Source organism: Pleurodeles waltl, chromosome 8 (genome assembly GCF_031143425.1).
Source record: "Pleurodeles waltl isolate 20211129_DDA chromosome 8, aPleWal1.hap1.20221129, whole genome shotgun sequence".
In the NCBI taxonomy this organism is placed as follows: Eukaryota; Metazoa; Chordata; class Amphibia; order Caudata; family Salamandridae; genus Pleurodeles; species Pleurodeles waltl.
The window spans coordinates 1,014,775,805-1,014,792,036 of record NC_090447.1 but is presented as its reverse complement, the minus strand read 5'-3'; the positions used below and the strand labels follow the sequence as shown (position 1 = coordinate 1,014,792,036).

The 16,232-nt window shown below is 39.7% G+C and overlaps 1 protein-coding gene across 4 annotated transcripts in view; it reads right to left on the bottom strand.

Annotated features, from left to right (window-relative positions):
- Positions 1 to 16,232, bottom strand: part of DACH1 (dachshund family transcription factor 1) — a 519,370-nt gene that overhangs the window by 23,133 nt on the left and 480,005 nt on the right. For all 4 annotated transcript variants that reach the window (XM_069205293.1, XM_069205292.1, XM_069205291.1 and 1 more), the window contains one exon: positions 15,865 to 15,933. In XM_069205293.1, the coding sequence (XP_069061394.1) occupies positions 15,865 to 15,933 (69 nt within the window). The remainder of the gene's footprint in view (positions 1 to 15,864; positions 15,934 to 16,232) is intronic.

Here is a 16,232-nt window from a genome sequence, read left to right as displayed (position 1 = left end):
GGCTTTGATTTGTTGAGTGTTAGGCCTAGGTTGCAATGAACTAAGCTCAGAGGCGATACATAAAGGATGTTATTGGGAGCTCATGTTACCACTGCCAGTATGGAAAGGAACATGTTGCTTACATGACTAATCGTAACCCGCCACTGCATGGATGTTTCATTCCACCCACACACATCCTCAATGCTGGTGTGCTGCTTTGGAGGTCATTACATTAGATGTCCAATACATACATGCAAAACTACCACCTAACTATTGTCATTTAATTTAAATTCTTAAATTGGATGGTATCCACACAAGAAAAGTTATGACGATGTTTATTTCATGGCCATACATGTTTCAAAGTCAGCATCTCAACACAGCTACATGGCCTCTGAACGTACATTGTCGGTTGATTACAAAAGCATTTCTAAATCGGAGATGGATAATCAGAAGAATTAAAAATAGAAAGAATAACTTATATTACAGTTGTACCAACAACCTTTGAAATCAGTTTTACCTTCACCTACAAAGCCAAATTTTGGATGAAAAATAAATTCATTCATGGAATAGAAACCCAAATGCAGCATCTGAGCAGCCAGTCCATGAAAGAAAACAAGCACTGAAAGACAGAGGGAATGATTCATGGATCGGCAAACGGTATACCCTGCCAGGTGAAGTCTATTGTCCACTAAACTAATGGTCCGTCCACTCCATTTAGATTTCTGTCTGAAGGAGTGTAATGTTACAACGGTGGTGTTCCCACTGGCTTCACTTGCCAACACCATACAATGATAGTCCTCAGACTTGGGACTGTCAGCGTCAGTACATTAGACCTTCTGCCCTGTTTAGGGCAGGCTTTCTAATATACGTTTTCTGTTGAGGACCACCAGGAAAAAGGACACCTTATCTTAAATAGGAGCACTTTAGTTTTTCTTTAAAATCAATCCACTGATGTACAATAGAATTAAGACATGAATATTTAGAATTATCTTCAAAAACTACATGGCCTTATAAAGCAAAGTCCAGAATACCTGTCTAATATGTCCTCTCAGTGCACCCAAGCTATGAAATATTGATCAAACAATGTTCACATTTGTTAACTCAATACATTTCCAAGAGAAAAACACTTTCTTGGAGGAAGGCCTCCATAAGGATAAAACATCAAACTTTGTATTGCTCTGAAAACATTCCTAAGGGATATTGAAATAGTTGTTGTTAAAGCATTGTCTGTGCACCTGCCCTCCTAGGTTGAAGCAAACAATGTACACATTGTAAGAGATCAATCGTAAATGCTGGTTTGACTCCAACTACCATAACCTACAGCAGTGGTTCCCAACCTTTTGACTTCTGTGGACCCCCACTTTATCAATACTGGAACCCAGGGACCCCCACTGAACCATTATCGGAATCTGAGGACCCCCAACTGAGTCATTACTGAAAGCTGGGGCCCTAATCTGTTGATATTATTTAATTTTCTCAGCAGTCACGGACCCCCCTGAGGAGGCTTCGTGGATCCCCAGGGGTCCCTAGACCACAGGTTGGGAACCACTGACAGACCTACAATACTAATCTTGCTTTCTAACTGCCCTTCTAGAGGTAATCACTAACCTTAGAACTCCAAAGAATCATACATACATTTTAGCCAGAGGTAACAATGTTTACTGGTCTTCAGAGAGTATGGAACTCTGCTCTGTCTCATCCATGTCACTAATTTAACCAGTTATACCTACCTCACTCACTTGTGCTTATTAATACAATGCACAATTTAGTTAGAAATAAAACTGAAGTACCCTGAATGGGTCACATTTCGTGCAGTATGTGACAACTGAAAAATATCTTCAAAGTAATGTCTGTATGTAAGCATCTTAATATGCATGTGGTATTTGTATAGAACAAATCTAGTCAAAACACAGCCAAGCACTATGCAGGGACAAAGGCAAGGATGCAGTCAACAAGTAATTGGAAAGGTTGTTGAGTTTTGCAGCATATACGTACTGTCACTGCTTAATTATATAGTGTTCTTTAAAATGTGATTCCATTTTTTTTCCAAATTGGAGTAGGATTTCTGTGGTCCTTATGGACACATGTTCCAAATCCTGGGTACATAGAGAGAAAAGACCTGTTGTCTTTTTTTAATTTTCCCATTCTTATTCTGCAACCTGACGGTGTCCCGCTGCCGGTATAATGAGAGCCACAGGATATTGTGAGCTTATCAGCTAAATAGGCAGTGGTACAGGTCTCAATGACTTTTTGAATGATGCAGCTGGTTTTGGAGATGATGTAGGCCATCAACTAAAGCCTGTGGAAATGCATTTCAAACTTCAGGAACTAAAGGCTGAATTCTCTCAAAGATCACCAGAAGAGTGTATTTTCTCTTTTTCAATCAACTGCATTCACATTCACTGAGTTTTATAACCTCAACAAAAGACCCCACTCTAGTGCCCCACTACCTATCAAACAAATCCAGATCACACACTCTTTGTAGTATGCAACCTGCACAGTTAAGTCCTTTATGATTGATTAAATAAAATCCTAGTCTAAAGAAAATACAATCAATTATAGTGTATGTTCGGCTGGATTCAGTCAAACAGAATTACTGTACATATTTGCACCTTGAATTATTTTTATCAGATTTATCTACTACCTCAAATAAATAGCCAGCACTGCTGTTTGCACTATCTTGTTTGAATATGGAAACATCTTGTACATAGGGAAAAGGAATTATCTTGAACAAATCGATCTGGTAGTAGTGTTCCTGACTGCAGTAGTCACAGACACCATCTGAGTAAGGCACATAACTCCTACTGTCCACTTAAAGCACTATTAGGCTCTTCACAAATACAAACTTAAGGGTAAATGTGAGTCTTATGCAACATAAACTACTGTAAAAGCTAGTCAAAGGTTATCTTTAAATACATTTAGATTGAGTGTGGGACTTGGACCCATAAATGTAACTCCTCCTTAAAATTTGTAGAAACAAATCATACTGATATTGATTTTTCCATGCTTCTTATTATCTTTTTTCAGAGGATCAGCATGGCATCTAAGACACTTCTACAATCTCACACTGACACAAAACACCCTTTCTCTTGGAACCAATTCCCATTTCAGTCTCTTCTTATCCTTGCATTTGTCATTTCTCCCTTTTGTGGCCATTCAGTCAAATTCAATCACATTTTTTGAAGTCAACTGACGTATATCAGTGGCTAAAAATGAAAAATAAAATTATATATAGATGCTTAAACATTTCATTTATGTGGCATAAATGTTTTATTAACAGCTTTCGGTTTCTCTTCTATTGCTTGTGCATTGCAACATCTAATACAATAAATATTGGCCAAGATAATAGGTCTCATCTTTGGTACCTATTCGCTTTCCAATGGTTCAATGCAATGCTTTACAGCATTTCTGATGCTCTGGAGCATGGCAAAAAAGGAACTTAAAAAAGCCTAGTACACAGGCATGTGTTCTGTTGTAAACATAGGCATTTTGTGAGCATGTCTTCAAAATCGCTTAGTTGCTTTTTTTCCTTTTTATTTACTGAACCGATTTGGATCAGCTTTTTTTTTAAATCAGGTGAGGCAAGAAAAACAGGGATGAAAGGAACCCTGGGGCAGGGTGGAAATAACACAGAGGATGTGGGTAGGGGAAGCTATATGGCGGGAACAGTTGGGGAAAGCAAATGACATGGAGGGAGATCAACGTAGAGCAGGGGTGAGAAAAGCAAATGTGTGAGAGACAGCTATGTGGAGCTGATGGGAGAAGCACACAGGTGAGAACGCAATGTGGGGGAGAAGCATACAAGGGCAAGCACATCACAGAAGGGGCAGGAGAGAATCACATGCACAAGCGAGAGCAACACAGAGCAGAGCGGAGGAGGGCAATTGAAGTATGTGAGGGGGACATTTGGAAAACACATGTACTCCCAAGGAGTATATAAACAAAAAGAAAAATGTAGCACCTGAAAAGTAAGCAGTGGAAGAACACAGGTAATGTGGCTATGCTCCAAAGGAGGGGCAAAAACAAGAAGAGGAAATCCTACACGAGCTAACGAATAAGAGACAAACAAATGAGAGTGGCAGTAAATTCAACCAATGATAAGTAATGGATGGGCTCTAAGCCAATGTCAGCTGAAAATAGGTAATTTTGCAAACAGACAGCTTGCACTTTCTAGTAGGCAAAACCTGAAAAGCATCCGTTTCGGTTGCAAACGCTCAGGGTGAGCTCTTAGCTTGGACAGACCGTTTCAAGAAATGGATCTAATCATGATCAGGGAATGTGTTTTCTCAGGGTTGATGGGTAAAATCTGGGCAGCGTCAATGTTTCCATTTCTCTGTATAACAGTGATTGCATGTGTTGGTACAAAGATTATTCCTTAGTAATATCAGAGTAAATCCAGGGATAATTTTATAATGACGACTGTGATCAAAAATCTTATCTACATGCTTAACTTTGATGTTCTAAACAGTGTCCACACTGTCATAAGTATACGGCTCAAGCCCTCATATTGAGCCAAGAAGAACTGTATTTGTGTAGGGGATACTGTCCATCCGTTGCTCACTATAAACAGATGCTGAAAAGCATGGGTGAATGTCAAATTAATCAACTGAACAAGGTTCTTGCAGTGTACACCAAAAGATTCCACCAAAAGCCAACTGAAGGATTGTAATATCACATAAATTGATCCGAGTCCAAGTGTAAGAATTGCTTCTGCCAAAGTTGAGAAAATGCTGGGCCCTACTCACAAAGGTAAATTTGGTTGTAATTGTAAGCTTATGACTGAATATACCTTTTTGCACACCTGCCATAAATTGAGAAAGGGATTCCTGACAGATGTATATGCAGGCACAACTGTTGATTTCTCTGTCCTGTGTGTGGGGACAAAAGTAATGGTAAATCCAATTCAAGGGATGAAAAGTGGACATTATAGGCATGGTTTACATTCTGTTTGGGAATGCACCCAATCATGTACCTTTGTGGCATTCCCAAAATCCTCTTTGACCTCTTCCCACCTTGTAAATGGTCTTAGATGAACCTCAGCTGAAGAATAGCATAAATATTTTCCAGGGTGGGAAGAGGAATAGATTACCCCCAGATTTGTTGCAGGTGTAGAGGAAAGGTGTTCTTCATGGTGAATAATGTTTTCCCCCACGTAGAAAAACATGTGCACTTTCACAGGATGCCCCGTCCCCCATGTTGGGAGTTCTCGACTAAGGAGAACTCTGAAAATGGGGAAAAGAAGCTTTCAGAAAAAAAGTCACCAGTTATTACCAGTAGTAGACCTGAACACCTGTCACCTGGAATAGCATTCCTGCTATACTTCCTGGAATGCCTGTATTTTTCATTTTTGTTCCTGAATAGGGCCTTCTGCCTGCATAGCACTACTTCTTGAGAATGTATTAAGCAGCCTGTGTGCTACAGTGCATCATGTGATCCAGCCTATTATTTTTAAGGCACTCCAACATTAAACTGGAATTGTCATTCGAAGATAGAGATCGCCCAATCCTGGTCAGCAATGACAGACACAGTTTGCCCTCTTTTGGGCAATGTGTCCTATTTTTTAGAACTAAAAAACAAAGATTGGGTAGAAAACCCAAGAATGTGATCCTTTTGTGAGTAAAAGAAAAGGAAAATACCGTTAATATTGACTTTTGAATAGGATTTGAGAAGAAATAACCTGCTTGTGCTTTCATTCCGACAACATTTCTTGAAATGGTACGTAAGGGACAGGGGAATATTGTGGATTGCTTCTTCTCTACTGCACATTACAATAGATATGGTTTCCCGTGGCATAGTAAGTTTGCCATGGACTCTAATTTAAACAAAAACTAAAAACTCCCCTCACAGATGAGTATTAAAATACAGCAATAATTGGGATGAAGTGTACCCCCATGACTCAGGCCCCGGTGCCACTGCACCAGTGATACCCACGCCCCTCCTTTCTATTTTCTTTTACTCACCAATTCATTGAAATAATTTGGTAAAAGTTGATCCTCAAAGACTTTTTAACTCAAAGTCCTTATTAAGTTGTGGCTTCGCGGTCTAATGCTATCACAGATCACGAAGGCTGGGCAACAACCAATGCGGGAACAAAGTTTAACCAACTCCTCCTCTTTTTTATGGGCTCGGTCGTTTAATACGGCTGAGCGACACCGCATTCCTATTACATTTGCCTAGAGGCCGTTAAGGTATATCTTTTTTGAGGCTGGCAGTCAACTGTGCATTCAAGGACAAATAGCTTGGAGAAGTCATCACTGCGCTCTTCATAAAGGGTCAAACAGCAAGCTTTTAATCTTGCGTCTGATTCTATAAAGCATTTTCCTGTCTGCTGGCCAGGTGGCTGGATCATCACAGAATGGTAATATTAGTCACATGCTCACAGTAAATCTCCGCTAAAGATGGAACTCGCGACCTTCGCATACAGTAGATAAAGTTTCCTATTAATAAGAAATAGAGGCCTTTGTATGCACGGCGCGCGTCTCTCGCGGATTCAATATTAAGTTATATAACAGCGAAAATAATTTAGAAAGAGCACTGCTTGCGAAATATCTCCTGCAAAAATTGCTGGCTGACTAAGCTTACAGTTTAAAATGTGCCAGCTCCAAGAGTGGCACATGATGTACAATAATGTGTTTGTTTTTCAGCACACGGCTGGTCTGAAGAGATCATTTTTTCCGAACACTTCAATTATAGAAGCATTTAAAACATACAAACTTGCGCAGTTTTTATTTTAATGAAGATGAGAAGTTCATTAAAGAAGATAAATATTTCATTAGATGTTAAATAAAACAAAGAGATTTTTTGGCTTCTCTCAGCACAAAATTCCTTTGAAAGATTAATTAATACATGTAAATTATGCAAATTAGACCCATGCAAATATTTTATGAAGACAATTAAGGGAACCATTAATTACTGCTTTTTTTGCTTCAGTGAGATTCATTCATTTAATTTTAATTTCGCTTTAACCGTTCTGATGTATAATCTCTCAGCAACAAACTTTATCTTTCCTGGTGGGTCACTTAAATTTCCAATTCTCATCAAGTGAGCAGCAACAGAAATCTGTAGCAACCTTCTCAGGGCGGCTATGTTTAGTATCAAGAGAAATTTCTGACACAGTGCGGGCCCAGAAAGCGGCAAACTGGAAGGCAACGTGAGCTCATTCTTGGACAAGGTTCAACTGCTGGAAAAGCAATTAATTTGCTTTGGCTGTGCTAATATATGGGAATTAGAAAGTGTGACACAAGACAAATAGAAATAATTAGTTCTCCAAAATGATGTTCTCATTAATATGGTTCGAACAGTTGAAATAGAAAACATTATTGCGGCATGTCTGAATTCTGTCCCTAGCCACAGGAGGTGGAATAATGCAAGACACTGCTTTTTTCACATTTGCAGCACAAGATCTATGATCATGTCTCTTTTAAAGGTGGCCAAGGACAAATATGACACTTTTGCTTCTGTGTTAGTACCATTTAGGGCCTTGTTCTGACCGTGTGGTGATTTTGCGTCGGGGTAAACCCAATACCCCACCTTGTGGTGTTAACATGGGGTTAATTTACTGCCCAAGCTGAGTTTCAGAGGTTGGAATGAGGGTCCAACAGCGAAATCAGAGCTGGCCTAATTTTTGCTCCGAGACCTATTCTCCCCATCCTATTGGCCCCGCTTGTTGTAAGACAGCATATTGAATGCATGCTGCACTCCAATATGTGATTTTGTGCCATTATTTAATTTGTAAAGTGTCATTAGGCCTAAAACATTTTTACGGCACAAGCTTTCACATTCGCTGACACAAAAACAATCTTTTTCCTCGACACAGTCACATTAGACACACATACATACATTTTTAATCAGGGAGACGGATGGGCCATTTCCTGCTTTCATATCTTCAGTCCTCATGTGCATTTCCATTCTGGACAGGTAAGCAGACATTAATAAAGAAAACAGTGAGATAGTCGGCTCAGCACTCTTCATGTCTCCCAGCAGCAGAGCTTATCACGAGTATTCCTGTTGTAAGATGTCTCATGTCTTGCTACTTTTATTTTCACTATATTTTAATTCCAGCACTCAACCTGTCAAAGATTTGGGGCCTGATTTCGAGTTCAGTGGATGAATTACTCCGTCACAAATGTGGCAGATATTCCATCCACCATGGTACAAGACCATTTTATCCAATGGCACTTATGATATGGCGGGCGGGATATCAGTCATATTTGTGATGGAGTAGCAGGTATGATAAACTCTAAATATGGCTGTTAATCACTTAGTTTCTGCTTAAAGTTTGGCAGACAGGTTATTCTGTCACAAATGTTTTGGATAGCCTGTCCGTCATATTACATGTGCATTATATCCAACTGCACTTGTAATACTGCAGACAGGATATCTATTCTGTTTGCGACAGAGTAACACATCCGTCGAACTATAAATATGGTCCTTAATGTCATATCCCAGTCCCTACAAGGACTGTGCCACTGGCATTTCATAGCACATATGCATATTAATACAAGGAAAATAGTACCCTTAATAATATTCACAGCAAATTAGATTTATTATTATCAATTTTCACAATTGCTGCTAAGCCTGATCTGTAGGAGAACTATTTGCTCTTGAACTAGGCATCCCACAGTTCTTAAAATAGTCTTTGTAGTAGCACAAGAGTAACAGCCTCATGACATTTAGGGTATAGAACCCACTACTTACCAGGAAAAAACACAACTTATTTTTCCAAAGACACTTGAAACTATCACTAAGAGCAACATCGCCCACTGCATTCCTCTTTTCTAGAGGTGTTACGTCTGAAAAATGCATACTTCTGCCCGACAACAAAAAACAAAAACGTACATTTATCAATGCCATTTAATGGCATTTTTTGTATTTATGCCCAGCAGTGAATGGAAGTGAGACAAGGAGCTCTCCATCATAATTGGGAGCAAGGACTTTTCTGATACATGACAGATCTAAACTGTATGTAAGCAGTCACAAGGTGAACCAACTCAGTGCTTAATTTGTGCAGGTGGTTGCAGGTCGTGGGCACTGCCACTCATTTGCGGAGACAGAGGGTTATTGTTCATCATCAGCCATTGACTCACAGCAGAGAAGAGGAAGAGAATGATAAGTAAAAACGTGAAAACGTAAAAAAGTAGGGATGAAAAGGAACCTGTAACTTGTAGATAAAGGGACAGGACGGTGGACATAAGACCAGACAGCCTGACTTTTAGTCACACATGTTGCAGGATCCTAGGCTAAGCGGTGGGTCTGATCACTTATTTTGTGTAAATTAAGCACTGAACTGGCCCATGATAGTTCAGGTTAATAGGAAGCATATTAATCACATTCCTGAAACCTTACCTGGAAGCGATCACAGGCACAATAAGTTAGTTTTATTGGTGGCAAAAAGATGCCATTTTACCATATGCAATAAAATTCTATATCTCAGATAATACCTTGGTAAGTGGTCCCCCTCTGCCATCTACCAACATATGTATTATGAATTCTAATTTATGTATTTAGTTGCTAGAATGTTTGGAAACATATGCCCCATAGAGAGGATATACCTTTAGTTCTAGAGACAGCAGACTGTGGTCTGTCAAGCACATATAATAAATGGAGGGCGAGCATGTATGATCTACTGAAGTTTCAGAGAAGTCTACAGATGTATTATCATCGGATTGATTTAAACTTTTCCCTTAATACAGAATCGTTGCTGTTAGTAGGTTAAATTGTGTGAGTTGTGGCAGGTGTTGAACAATGCCGCTCGTTTTGGGGACAGGGACTTAGTTTTTTTATCATCAGATATTGACTCTAAGATGGTAGAGAAGGAAAGGTAGAAAAGAGTAAGGAGGAGGACAAGAAAACAGGGACAATCAGAGGAAGCAGGTATGACAAAGAACCTGGAACAGTGACAGAAAGAGATATGCAGCGGAGTAGAAACAAACTCCTCCGCCGTCCAGAGTATTTACACCTGTCACTGCTTCTATAAAATGTGCTGAGGTTTCTTAACACCCAGTCTGTAGAGTAGAGAGGAAGCACTTGCAGGAGATAGGTGAAGTGCCAAGGCTAATGCATTGTATACAACAGACGCATTGTTTCAGTTTGTTGTAAGATTTAGGATGACTGTAGCTTGTTTTTCCTTGTAGGTTTCTTACTGGGGGGGCTCGTGTTAATGGAGCTACAGAAGTGCAGTAGATGTAGGTCTAAGACTTGCACTTAATTACATGTGCTCTACTGGGTCAGTAGAGGGAGAATTGATCATACATGGAGAAGCTGAAGTAAGACTCCTTTTATGGCTCCATTCATTTCTGGCTGAAAGGTCAAGCCCACAACAGGATATAGTGAGAATGCAGACTTCAGATTCCTTGCAGACAACAATGCCAGTATTACAAAACACTTTTGAACATGGGACTTTCTTATGTGATATTAACACTCTCAAAGTTGTCTTGACAGTGGCAAAAAATGGATATCAGGAGAATGCAATTAGACTTTGTATCTCCAATGGAAATTGTTTCTATGAACATTCTGAATTGCAGAAGAGCTCAGTGCACTGAACTCTTTCCGGTGAGAAATATAGTGATGTGAAATTCATGAGTTCATCCCAGAAAGGGTAACTCAAACCTTCATCCTTCTGAGGTCAGTAAATTGAGTATTAATAACATTGGTAATAGTTGAATATGTTACTAACAGAGCCTAAACAAGGCAGAAGTGTCTTATGAAAGGATTCATAATTAACAAGTTAACACTGATATTTGCTGTCCATGCTTAAGGATTGCTTCATTTTGAGTTAGTCATATGGCATGGTCCTCATGGTGGGTGAGGGTCAGGTCAAATGGGTCGACCAAGTATGACACAAGACTCTAAGGTGGAGCAACTACATCCTGGAATGCTTGATCGGCTCATCATTTTGGATGCTATGGTATTGAAGGTAAAAAAGGACAAGTCTGTCAGCAAGCACTGAATTGAAGAACTAATTTGAATTGCAACCTTCTTGAAGCCTGTCCACACTATTAAGACTTACAGTGGTGATTAGAAAAGTGTGATGTCTGCTGTGGGTCTAGTCTTAGCTATTGATGTTGGTTCACACTGGAAGTGGTTCCATTTGACCAAATTTCAAATGTATTTCATTGGAATGTCCCATATTGAATTATGGATACCACCTTTCTACTGTCTCTCATGTAGACATCTCTAGATCAAAACTTTATTGATCCATAGCTGCCTTTAAGGAGTTTGCTGTGATGATTGGTCTTCCATAACTATCCTGAAGGTTTTGCAGATGTTTCGTTTGAGTATTCCTTGGCCACTTACATCATGTCAACTTCTGAAGCATTATTCTGCATATTTTAGACGACCCTCTCTACCCAAAAAATACGAGCATACTTTAGGTCATGCAGCACGAGACTACGAAAAGATTCCAAAATAAACATATACCTATGAACTTGTTCGACAAAAGGAAGCGCACACAGGTTGACCAGAGACGCAAAATGATTTGTAATCTATTAAAAAATATGGAAGGAGAAAAACGCAGTGCCTAATTTGTGCCAGTGATTGCTGGTGGTGCGCACCAGCATTCACTTTTAGGGGCAAAACGTATTTTTTAATGACCAAACTTTAAGAGGAAAGTAAGCAAAAGGCGCGGAGGGAGAGATGAGAAGAGTCAGAAAAATAAGAAAAAAGTGGCAAAGGAGAAGACAAGTTTGAAAAATAACCAATAAGTGGGTAGCGAACAGGGCAGAGACGGAGATTGCAGGAGAGACATGGTAACTGATAAATGGAGCTAGAGTATGAGACAGACAGGAAAATAGAGAGGGGAAGAGAGAGAGAGAGAGTCAGTAAAAGTGGGGGAAGGTGGTAAAAAGAAAGCAGTTTAAAAATAGGAAACCCAAAATGCGTGGAACTCAGTCACTGCCAAACCCAAGGGCAGTATTGAGCCAGAGAACGTGAGTTACTGTTCTCGCCTTTGTTATTTCCAAGGTTATGTGATATGTGTGTCTGTTTACGGAATGAAAGGCAAATGACCTTCAAACACCGTAGAACAATAGGCTATTTAAAAGTTACCATCTGCTATCAATAACTCCTTTGTTTTTCCTTAATCGATTTAAGCTTTAAATGAGAATCTCGGGCTAAAAGACTGCCAATGGGATGCTACTGTACCAGGGGATTGAAAATACATTTATTATTGTTTGGTTTCGTCACACTCTGAAATAATGTCACCACGTTTACATGAAAAATGATAATGCTCCACGGAAATTGCTGTACTATATAAGGGTCTAACCCTATTCGCACGGCTCAGAAATACATATATGTCCGAATCAGTCAATATATCGAAGTATTAATACACCCCACATTTCTGTGCGCAGCTTTGCAGAAGTTTGTCTTACGATATCGCAAGCATAGACTCAACGCATATGTCAAAGTGCATCATGTATAACGGCTTCAGAGCCTGAAGTTTTAACTTACAAGACTCTTGAACAAAATGTTTTACTATAGCATGCCTTTAACGGCGTACTAACTCTGAATGGGTGGTTTGCAATAAGGCAGAGCCTGCCCATCCGAATTAGAGATGGGAAAAGGCCAAATCTAATATAATTCATTCAAATATATGCATGCAACCATTCTTGCCTCTCCCCCTCTTGACAGATCCGACTGGTGTAGTATTCTCTCTGTACCCTTGACTACATTACCTTCTAAAGGTAAACGATCCTTTCCTCAGTCGTAAAGAGCTGAAGAGAAACAATTCGTTTCAGGAGTTATAGGATGACCCCTTGAACTTAGGGAAAATGTTATGGATTCCTGATGTCCCACTCCTCCTGGGTCTGACATTTTGCCATAATTTATTTTCGAGTTAAATGCTACATCATTGGGGATGTCTTGCTCACATTTCCATGTGCCTCTACAGGTTCTCAACAATCCCCTCAGATATCCCACTCACAGAGCACGCATTCTCAAAGGTGAAATTTAAGGGCATTCAAGCTATTTAAGCAACAAAAAGAAGACTTCAAAGCAGGCAAGGGACCGAGGTCAGCTTCAATCCAGCAATAAAGTACACGAAGAAACGATCAGAAAAGCAGCACTGGGAGGTTTACAGACAGTAATTTAAGGTAAACAAGTTGTTTCAATCACTTAAATATAAAATACATTCAATACATTATGTGACTATCGATGTACGTGCAAATGCAAATGATCATTTATTGAATTTTTCGTTATTTTATCAACATGCATTTAATGTCATGTTCCATTCCATTTCAATTTTTTCCAAAAGCTGAATAAATATATGGTATCCCCCCAACCCCGAGCTGCTACTCTACTCTCATGTTTTCACTCTCCCTGCAACCATAACCCCAATATTCTTTTGTTTGAGGCTAGAGATGACGGGAATTGGGAAGAGGTTTCAAAGCACACGATTTGTGTAGACTTAGGGAGAAATTTGCCAAAGCTGCAGATGTAATAAAAGAGACCAATAAGAATATACATTCTTCAATAGATGAAATTCATTGAGACTTTCACAAGAGAATTACATCTTGAGATGTATGTACAGACAGGTTGCATCATTCCAAACATTATTTTTAAATGGATCATTTATTTATTCATGTATTTATTTATTTAGGTTTGGTTTCTAAAGTGCCAGCATGTTAGGTAGTGTCTGGGTCGATTTCAATATTTAAAGGAACTCATAATATAAATGATTTCAGGGTAGGCCTGTTTCAAATATATGCAGTACCGGCAACGTCTATCGGGGTGTTTAGTTATACATTAAATTAAAATAACACATCTGAAGGTGTTCCTTTAAATGTATCTACACCAAGCAAGAGTGTTGGTTTCTAAGGTAATTAATGACAAATTTTGAGTGAAAACATGTTAAAGATTTCGGTGCTTTACCTCAATATGTCGAGATCTTTATCTGCTCATGAGCTTACTGGTGCCAAGCTGTATGACACAGAATGCCACCATGATCAGCTGTACAGGACTATACTACAGTCGTATCTCCTCATGGAACTCGACCCTTACCTTTGAGGGGGGACCCAAGCATTTTTTTCAAATTATTCAGCAATGGATGATTTCATCACTTTTGCTCCAAATCTGCCATTTAAGACAGAAACACAATGATTTCAGTATGACTCTAAGCGCTAATTGATGCTCACCAAGATATTAATTTGCATGTTTAAAACATCCAGCTGTTTGCCTCAAACACTACCTGCATGTCATAACAACCAACAGTATGATGGGTGGGCTCCAGGACACCCATCTGTTATTGGCTGGGACCCAGGGGATGGGATCCCCCAGGGCCGAAATTGGGCCAGGGAGAAGGTTACAAACCTCTCCATGCTCAGTAATTAGCCAAGTATCAGGGAATGGGTTACCCAGGGCTGAAATCTGACAGAGGGTGTTGCACGCCCCCCCTACCCTATTAATTGGCCAGGCCCAGGGGATGGGGTCCCCGGGCCGATATTGGCCCAGAGAGGAAGGCTGTGTGCCCACCTCCCCATTTAAAAAAGTGGAGGGCCTCAGCGGATGAGGACCCCAGGGCCATATTGACCCAGGGAGGGGTCTCCATGCTTGTCTCTCCCTTTATAACATGGCCCTGCACCAGGAGATGGGGTCCCCTGGACAGAAATTGACCTAGGGAGAGGGGCTGAGTAGCCCCCTCCCCATGTACAATATGGCCAGGCCCCGGGAGATGCAGTTCAAAATAAGCCAAGGGAGGGGGCTGCTTGCCCACCTCTCCTATAAATCCAGCAGAGGGCCCTGGGGAATGGGGTCTCTGAGGCCAAAAACAGTCTGTGTAGGGGGGCAGGTACCCCCCTAAAAGAATACGGCAGGCTACGGCTAGGGGAAGGGGCCCAGGCCTTGCTTCCAACCTCCCACTGTGTACAGCTGAAGGCTGTGCACAGCAACAGCTGGATATAAGATATGGTAATTAAATATTACTTTTTGTTCGGAAAGACCTAGAAATTCACAGAAAAAAATCAATGATTACAGGGGACACTACATTAGGAAATACAATTTAAAAACATAGAACTTCACTAAAAAGAACAAAGGTTACAGGGACATTATAGTTAGAAAATAAGATTAAAAAACCTTAGAAATCCACTAAAAAAAAACAAAGGTTACATGGATGTTATAGTTAGGTTCAGATTTTACACACAAAAAAACATAGAAATTCAGCAGTTTTAAGTATACCTATCTCAAGAAACTATAACTCATGATCTGAGGTAACTATAAATCATACTCTCACCATGCCCTGCCAATGATCCCACATCAGTCATGATATCTTCTATAACACCATTGATAATATCACTGCAACATTTGCATACAATTATTGGTTAGAAACTGTGCGTGGTGGGGGGCCGATTTATAGTTACCTAAGGGCACAAAGTTATCATTTCTTGAGATACGTATTGCTATAACGCTGAATTTCTATGGGTTTGTGTGTGTACAATCTGAATGTAACTATAACATCCCTGTAACTTTAGCTTTTTTATAGATAGATAGATAGATAGATAGATAGATAGATAGATAGATAGATAGATAGATAGATAGATAGATAGATAGATAGATCAGTGCTTTGGAGTTTTCATAAAATTCCAACTCATCATGTAACTGTATTTATATAGCACTTACTCTCCCTGGCCTGGCATCGATCTGTTGAAGTCAGAATCAAACAAGTTTGATAATTTCATTTTCAGGGCCTAAAATGAACAGGACAGCTCTTCTAATCTGACGATAAACAACCAGGATCAAATACATTCCCTCTTAGATGCAAGCATGATGAGCCTGCCCTTGTTTGAACTTGTTTTAATGTGGCCCAGATGGTCGGCTCCATGCTTGAATAGCAGGCTAAAGCGAGAAAATCTCATATAGCAAAACCTAGATTTATAGCCTTTTGCATACTCCTACCTTGTATTGTCCTTTCGGCATCTGTTCTGCCCCCGCTGCGGTCAGCTTCTATCTCTGGGGTCATAGAATCTGAAAGCAAGGAGAGGTAAAAGTGACAGATTTGATTTGAATCTCATAGCCTGCTTTACAACTTGTTACTCTCAGGCTGAATTACAATATAATCATATTTTTTTATGTGGAATAACCGCCATGAGGCCAGCGGTACTGTTATTACCATGGGAAAACTGCTATTTGGAAAGGAAAATCCATGAGCCATAGAAATTTCATTTCGGTATTTGGTGGACAAGGTGACAGGATTAATGTTTTAAATTAAATTGTGAATTAGTTTCATAATTTTTATTGCAGATTCTAGGTTCAATTGGTAACAA